The 8,819-nt window shown below is 50.3% G+C and overlaps 1 protein-coding gene across 1 annotated transcript in view; it reads left to right on the forward strand.

Moving 5' to 3' along the window:
• Positions 1 to 8,819, forward strand: part of Hmcn2 (hemicentin 2) — a 151,066-nt gene that overhangs the window by 30,282 nt on the left and 111,965 nt on the right. Inside the window, exons 6-10 of the mRNA XM_031369744.1 lie at positions 689 to 795; positions 1,115 to 1,235; positions 3,010 to 3,273; positions 6,509 to 6,653; positions 7,058 to 7,179. Coding sequence (XP_031225604.1) covers positions 689 to 795; positions 1,115 to 1,235; positions 3,010 to 3,273; positions 6,509 to 6,653; positions 7,058 to 7,179 — 759 coding nt within the window. The remainder of the gene's footprint in view (positions 1 to 688; positions 796 to 1,114; positions 1,236 to 3,009; positions 3,274 to 6,508; positions 6,654 to 7,057; positions 7,180 to 8,819) is intronic.

Raw genomic sequence — 8,819 nt, forward strand, 5'->3', positions numbered from 1 at the left:
AAAAAAAAAAAAAAAAAAGCCATGGGAAGAGGGGACTGAGGAGATGGCTCAGTCAGTAAAATGTCTCACAAGCATGAGGACAGAGTCTGAATGTCCAACATTCATGGAGAACCCCATCCATGGCAGCCATGCTTGAACCTCAGTACTGGAGCATCAAGACAGGTGGTTCCTGAGCTCATTGGCTAGCCAATGAACTCCAAGTGAAGTGAGAGAACCTGTCACAAAAAAGAAAAAAATGAGCCAGTGAGTGAGATGGCTCAGTGGGTAAAGGAGCTTGCTGCCAAAGCTGAAGACCTAAGTTCCATCCCTGGGTCCCGCATGTTGAGAGGGTGAAACTGGCTGCGGAAAGCTGTCTTCTGACATATGTGCATGGGCACACACATGTGCACACACACTCACATACACCCTCTCACAGAGGTACATCACACATACCCCACACTCTACAAAGAGGTGATAGAGACAGGGGTTCATGCTCAAGGATGAAGTAAAGGACAGAGGGGACATCAAGTGGTGTCCCTGCAGGTGGAGAAGGCTGGTGGCAACTGACCAATGGGGGACTTAAAATGATGACAGTCCCAAGGACACTTGGGGCTGGTGTAGGTGGGCTATGGATTCCTGGAGACAGGGTAGAGAACCTGGGTACCCTGGGAAAATATAGAGGACTGATTGGCACCCGGGGCTTTCACAGGAAGGGTCTTGCAGACGGATGAAGGCCTCAGCGTGCTCCTCAACATTCCAGACTCAGCCAAGGTTGTAGCCTTTAAGCCTGAGCACCCTGGACTGTGGGCCATCAAGGTAGGGACACCGGGTGTTCAGCAGGGAAGCCTGGGATGTGTGGGCAGTGGTGTGGGTATATCAGGGGCGGAGGAGGGTGTGGGGGCTGAGGGGTAGACAAGCAGGGGGACAGGCAGGGCCTGCATGAGTTAGAGAACAGAAAGAGAAGCAGGCAAGCTTGGCTTCTGTGTCTACTCAATACACTGCCCATGTGTCTACAAAGGTGAGAGAGTATATGCTGCAGGTATGGGAGTCTGCCGGCTGCAGGCAGTGGCATCTGGGCAGGAGCTGGGACCCTGATGTCTGATGCTCTGGTGACATGGGTGGGGACCTGCACTAGGTATACAGCAGCGGCCGCCACTCAGTGAGAATATCAGGCATCAGCAACATCAACTTCCGAGCCGGCTTCTCCATGCAGCCCTCCCTGGATCTCAACCACACCATCGAGTGGCCTTTGCAAGGTACCTGCCCTTGGGCCTGAGGATGATAATGGCTTTGGGAGGTGGAGGGAGGACCTGCCTAGCTGTGAGAGCCAACTGTGACTGTGGAACGGGTCCTGTGGAGGGGAAGCTGGATCCATGTGGTGATATTTACCTTTAGAGCATCCTGCCAGTCACCAAGGGGTCCTGAGGAGACCCCATGCTGTCCCTTTTATTATTGAGTCACTGTCTCTCCTGTCTTTATTTTCCTGTGTGTATGTTCAAGTGTGTATGTGTGTGTGTGTGTGTGTGTGTGGGTCCACCAGTTACTTTTGTTTGTTTCATTTTAAAATGTTATGTGCACGGGTTTTGCCTGGCTATATGTGCACCATGTGTTGCAGTACCCACAGAAGCCCAATGGGGGCAGTAGTTCTTCTGGAACTGGAGTTAACAGGCACTTGTGAACCACCATGTGGGTACTGGGAATTGAACCTGGGTCCTCTGGAATAGCATCCAGAGTTCTTAACTGTTGAGCCATCTCTCCAACCTCAGCCATCAATTCTTTTAGACAGGTCTTTCACTGTCTTGAGCTCACCAAGTGGGCTAGATCAGCTAGCTGCCAAGCACCAGGCATCGCCCACCTCCCTGTCCTGCCCAGCACTAGGGTTGTGTGTGTAATCCCTCTTCTCTCCTTTTCCCTTGCTGAGACCTATATGGCTATAATTTTGCATCCTCAGGATTCCTGTCTGTATCCTTTAGACTCTTCCATGCCATCTTGCAAACTAGATTTGTCTTTAAAAATCCATTGTAACCACAATGGGAAAAGGGAGAGAAAGACACATATTAAGTTTAAAAAAAAAAGCTAGGGGTACTAGGGATGCAGCTTAGTGGCAGAATGCTTGCAAATGTCTGCAAGGTTTTGATTTAATTGCTAAGATTGCAAGAAGGAGCAATAGAATGAAAAAGAGGGAGGAGGAAGAAACTGGAAATGTTTGTTTGTTTGTTTGGTTGGTTGGTTTGGTTTTGAGACAGGGTTTCTCTGTGTAGCCCTGACTGTCCTGGGCTCACTTTGTAGACCAGGATAGTCTCCAACTCACAGAGATCTGCCTCTGCCTCCCCAGTGCTAGGATCAAAGATGTGCGCCACCATGCCTGGATGAAACTGGAAATATTCAAGAGTGCTTGGCCCTTAGCTTCTATACTGGGATCATTAGGGCTTGGAGGGGGTGGTCTGTGGCTAATTGGACATTGGATGCCTGGACCAGGACAAATAGCCACTATATACCAGTAGCTGGCTATATGAGACCTCAGTGAGCTTCTACATTCTATTGGCTGAATGCTGTGGCATGGGCCTGAGCCTGATATTCATAGGCTTGGCTTTCCCAGGAACTCACATTTAGATTCTTCTGTGCCAAGTGCAGACTCAGTGTTTCTTTGAAAATCTTTTGAAAGAGGAGAAACCTGGTCCAGGCTCTCAAATAAACTAAGAAAATGGTGAAAGCTGGGTCCAGTTCTGGGCTTGTGGGAATGTTGGGAGAGAGTCCCCATGTGGAGTAGATCACAGCCAACACCATGTCAAGTAAATGTGGTTCGGGGTTGCGGGACTGCAGAAGCAGATACAGCTAAGCAGGCACGGGTGGAGAAGCAGTGGTGCTTCAGGACCACGGACAGCAACACACGCCTCTGCCTTTCCCACCTCCAGCCTTAGCTCACAAGGGGAGGGAGAAGATGCAGAGCTGGTGAAGGAAGGCCAAAGAGGCTGGCTCCTGAAATGCAGCCCCAGAGCCCAGCAGTCCTTCCCCACCTTCTCTTTGTAGGTGTACCCATCTCCCTGGTGATCAACTCTACGGGCCTGCAGGCACCTGGACACCTCGAATCTGTGGAGCTCTCACACAGCTCAGGAAGGTCCCTTCTCACTCTGCCCACACAACTCCTCTCCAATGAGTCCACCCATCAGCTGTGGGCTGGGCCACCCTTCCATGTACCGAAGGAGCGCTTTTATCTCAAGGTGAAGGGCAAAGACCATGAGGGGAACCCTCTCCTCCGTGTCTCTGGAGTTTCCTACAGCGGGGTAGCCCCAGGTGAGTGTCTTCCTGGGAGCTTTTCCTGCCTAGATTAGTTTGGGAAAACCTCCATGGATAGCTGTTCCCTGTTAGGTGTTATGATAAATCCTGACGTGCTTCAGACATGAGCTTCAACTTGAAGATGTATAACAAAGCCATTCATCTACCTACCCACTCATCTGCATACCCAGTTGCCCATCTATCCACTCATACAAACACACACCCAGCAACACTCCCACCTCCTTCCCACTCACCCATCTATGTATCAATGTACCCATCTATATAATCATCAACAGTTCACTCATCCATATATTTATATCCATTTATCTGTCCATTCATCCATCCACTTATTCATTCAACTAACTATCCACATGTATTTATCCAAGCATCCATTCCATCCACTTTGCTAGATATAGCCAACAAGCCCTCCATCTATCCATTGATTTACCTACCCAGCATCCAATTCCTTATCTATTCATCACTTCATCCATCTACCCATCATTTTGCCCTTTCACCCTCTCACCCATCTCTTCATCCATCCAACCATCCATCTCTCTATCCATTCATCCATCCCACCATCTCCCTATCCATCCATTCACCTCTTCATCCATCCATCCATCTCTCTATCCACCCATTTACCCATCTATCTATTCATCCATCACTCATTCATAATTTTGAGGTTTATTAAGCTAAGCCCAAGCCATAGTACATGGAAGCATTGACCCAACACTTGCCAATGCTGGCCTATTTCCCATCAGCTCTGTGTGGTGGACAGAGAAACTGCCCCTCACTGAGCACCCCTACAGGAAAGTTCTGGGAATCATGACAAGGAGGATAAGTTCACCCATCTACTGGAGGGCTCCAGAATCCAGTGTGCACATAGCTACAAGGGGTGCCTGAGACCACACTCAGCCACTGCCGATGTTTCATGTCACCATACTGGCTTCTACCTGTGTGACTTGCTCTGGTTCTGTGCCCCAAAGTCAGGAAGCCCCTAGAGAAGGATAGAATCTTAGGCTTCCCACCTCCACCTGCTCCTAGCAGAGGCACCTGGGCTCATGGGCCACCTGACCACATTGTGGGTTCTGTGGCTCTCCCTGTGCCCACTGTCCTTCTTAGGTACCCGAGGAACCCACAGAGGAAAGTCTCATAGGCATTCCACACTTTGTGGTGGGGCAGTTACTCTATTCCTTTCCAATAAGGGTGCATGGAAGGCAGGAGAGAGGGCTGGCTTTGAGGCTACCCACAGTGCCCACCCAAGAACACTCCTTGAAGACCTGGCTGAGATCCCTCTCCCCCCTTTTTTCTGTTTCATCCTGTTTCATCTTTCCATTTCTTCTTCCTCTTTTCTGTTTCATCCTGCCTCGTGGTCCCTGGGCATCTTGGCTGCTATACCATGCTACTATTCCTCGACCTCTCTGCCATGCCTTTACAGCCTGAGGGGGAGCTTTCTAGAGAGATTTCATCAATGGAGAACTGTCTCCTTCCATTCTGTCCTCTCAGATGGAACCAGGGACTTAGGGTGCAGCTGTGGGCTTTGGTTCCTATCAACACTCTGAAGGGGGTAGGGAGAGATGGGCCATGGTATTTTTTCCCTTCCTACTTTCAGAGCTGAGGGGCCTGGGATTTGCCTCAGAGCAGGTTGGCTCTGGGGCTGAAGGTGTGTGGTGGGCCTGGGGTTCCTGGGCCCATTCTGTCAGAAGAGGGGTAACCAAGCTAACTGGGAGAGGCTCCAGATTGTGGGGGCGAGCAGCGGCTGTACACACAGCTGAAGACGTGGCTGGAAGTTTGACACCCCTCTCCCTGGGGATGTGGCAGGCAGCCCAGGGCATGATGTCACCTACCATTTTCCCAGCCCCCAGCCTGGGCTCTGAGGCAGTCTGATGCATTGTCTCACCCCTTGAGCATCTTACTGGGCTCCTGTCCCCTCTGGCTGGGATGCAAAGAAGACAGCCTTATGGACTGAGTGCTTGCCAGCACCATGGGCTGCCGCTGACCCTGCCGGAGACTTTCACAGAGGCCTCTTGAAAACAACTCAAATGGAAAGAGGCTGTTGTTCCCAGGAGAGGGGTTGGATGAGGAGATGAGCAGTGTCAGACAGGGGCCCCGGAAGGGCTCGTCAAAGGCTGTGAGTTTCCTCAAAGTTTTTTGCTTTATCTCAAAAAATACTGTGAGTCTCACATTTGTAGTCATTTCCTGCTGTGCTTCTCCCCACCCCCATTGGAAAGGGCTCCCTGCAGACAGGTCTAGGTGAACTGGACCCCACTCCCAGATGAAGAAGAGCCATTGCACAGCCCTCCCACACACTGGGCAGCACCTGGTCAGATCTCAGAGCTGCTCCCAGGCAGGTGGCGTCTGGCTCGTGCAGGTCTGTCTGCTAACTGGCTTCCTTGGAAGCCTTCATGAGGCTGTGGAAGACCCTCCACTGATGGTTGTCACCAGCTCCTAACCACACCACAGGCTCAGGGCCACCATCAGCCCATCTATATGGCTTCTTACTGATTACACCAAAGAGAGTCCTTCTTGAAGCTCATTAGTTTTATAAGCGCTTAACCTTTGCTTGATAATTTTAAAAATGCTTTCTTAGCATGTAATTATTAGTACTGTGTATTGCTGAGTTTCATTGTGATATTTATGTCTCCTGCCCTCTACCCACTTCCACTGCCCCCCTCAACCACTTCCTCTTTGGCTTAATGCACTTTTTTGGGCAACATGATGTGTTTCTTTGGCATTGCTTACTAGTGAGCATGGACATTTTATTAATGTCAATACAACCAATAAAATGTCTCCTCCTCATCTACTGTTAACTGCTGTAAGTCCTCACAGACGAGTGGGACCCCATGAGCCCTTCTTATTCTATGACAGGATGTTGACAGGCCCAGCCTATGGCAGATCTTGTGCACTTGCATGCAATCCTCATGTTGTGCTGGAAGCCAGCATCATGCACCATTTCCCCCTCTTCCTCTGGCCCCTGCATGCTTCCTACCCCTTCTCTGATGTTCCTTAAACTTTGATGTTCCAGCTCAAAATGGAGGGATCACCCCCATTTTGCAGAAGTAGAAACTGAGGTTCAGAAAGATAAGTGGCCTGCCTTGGGTGACAATTGAATGTGACCATACATTGCCTTAAGGCTGGCCTTTGGCCCTTGTTTATTCCTAAGGGCTCCTGTGTGCCTAAGGTACCATGTGGTACCTTGTGTGACTGAGGCTTCAGCGTGGCAGGGAAAAACTCTAAGCCCTGTGCTCGCTTGCAGGTGTGCCGCTGGTCAGCATGGCTCCTAAGATCCACGGATACCTACAGCAGCCCCTGGTGGTGTCCTGTTCTGTATATAGCACCCTCCCCTTCCAGCTGCAGCTGCAGAGAGATGGAGAGAGGCTGGGCGAGGAGCGGTACTTTCAGTGAGTAGCTGTTGGGCAGCAATCCCTCTCCTAGGCTCTAGTGCCCTGGGCAGATCTCAAAGAGTGGGCAGCAGGAGAGACTTGGGGTCAGCTTAATTGTCATCCTGATCAGCCCGGTTGGAGATGGGGAAAGTGGGTTCCCTGGTTACAAATGGTCCCAGTTGTGGGGGTCAAGAGTGGAGGGAGCTTGTAGACTCTTCCCTTGGGGTGGAATCTAGAATTCAGGGAGGTCAAGGCATGAACTCAGCTTACATAGCCTGCTGTGCAATTTGCATGGCTCTTCTTACTGAGCCTCAGTGAGGAATTGGGGCTACCCTTGATATAGGATTTGGGGGAATGAGGCCCCTGAGACTGAGAAACCCTGGCTGGGGTCAGAGTGACCACACTGTCTGCTGCTTTTGCAGAGAGTCAGGAAACAGCAGCTGGGAGATCCCAAGAGCCTCCAAGGCTGAAGAAGGCACATACCAGTGCATAGCCGTCAGCAGAGCTGGGGCAGGACGAGCCAGCGCCCAGATTGCCATCACAGGTCAATCCCCTTCTCTCTGTGTTCCTGCTGTGTTTCTCCTCTCCCCTTGAGGGTTCCTTGAAGCCACTCTCCATCCTTGGGGTAAAGTACTAGCCTGCTGTCACCTGGGGACAGTCTCTCACTCAGAACATAGCTACCCTGTTCAATATTGGTCTCATGCCTAGTGTCCTTACTCTATCCCTGCCATGATGTCACCACTGAGCTCTATAAGACTGGAGATGCCACAGGCAGTCTCAGAATGAGATTAGATATGGTCTTTAAAGTTAGAGACCCAAATAGTATTGTGGGGAAGAAAAGAAACACGATGTAGTGACCCCACACCCATTTACAAAAAGTTACACAGACCCCTGGCAGAAAGATGGAAAAGCATAAACCAAGATATGAGAAGCACCTGCAATTCCACCAATCTAGCATGTGGATGAGCTCCTTCTGTGTGTGGTCTATGCATGTGTGTGCAGGGCCACTTTCCTGTGAGCTTCCCCCAGGGGCCAGAGGTTGACATTGGGTGTTCCTGCTGATCTCTCATGGAACCTAGGAATTAGCTTTCTAATTTTAGCTAGACTGAGGAATGGAGGGGGCACACCGCAGGGATCCCCCATCCCCGCACCCTAGTGCTGGGGTTACAGATGTGGGCTGCCACACCTGGATTTTTTGTGAATGATTAGAATCTAAACCTGGATCCTAATGCTTGTACATTTTATCTATGGCACCATCTCCCTATCCCACCCCCCAGAAGAACTTCTTTGCCCACATTTTTTTGTGGAGGTAATTCCATCAACCTGAGTCCACCATCTGCCAGCAAGGCAGACTGTGCTTCTCAGCACAGGGAAAGTCGTTTTCATAAATGATGAGCAGGAAGGGGGCAGGAACAAGATCTGGTCTGCCATGTGCTGATATCTGTACCCCTTGGCCTTTCCTCACTGCTGTTGAACTACATTGAACTAAGTTATAACTACCTTGATATTTCAGTACAGATCCCTGAAAACGGGATCACCCTGCAAATCTGAGGTTCCTGGCTAATAGCTGCACCTGTAATTCAAGCACTGGGAAGCTGAGGTATTAGGGTTGCTGCAAGTTTAAGATCAGCCTGGGCTATATATAATGAGTTCCAGGTCCATCAGGGTTATAAAAGGAGACCTAGTCTCAACATCTGAAAACACACACACACACCCCACAAAGTATGAATATTCAGTACTGCTTCATTTTATCCACCATACACTGTCTCCGTTTGTCCCCAGATGTCACTTCTAAGTGCTTTCAGTAGCTTTGTATTTTCCTTTCTTTTTGTATTTGAGACAGAGTCTCACTAGGTAGCTATACTGGAATGGGCAGTGTGGCCCAGACCGGCCTTAAACACACAGCAATCCCAACTCTGCTTCCCAAGCATCATGGGCCAATGTCCCCATGCACGCTGAGCATCATGAGCAGTGTCCCCATGCACACTGAGCATCATGAGCCAGTATTCCCACGCATGCTGGGCATCATGAGCAGTGTCCCCACACATGCTGAGCATCATGGGCCAGTGTCCCCGGGCACACTGAGCACCATGAGCCAGTGTCCCCATGCATGCTAAGCATCATGGGCCAGTGTCCCCATGCACACTGAGCATCATGAGCCAGTATCCCCACGCATGCTGAGCA

The sequence above is a fragment of the Mastomys coucha genome, unplaced genomic scaffold (assembly GCF_008632895.1).
Source record: "Mastomys coucha isolate ucsf_1 unplaced genomic scaffold, UCSF_Mcou_1 pScaffold15, whole genome shotgun sequence".
NCBI lineage: Eukaryota > Metazoa > Chordata > Mammalia > Rodentia > Muridae > Mastomys > Mastomys coucha.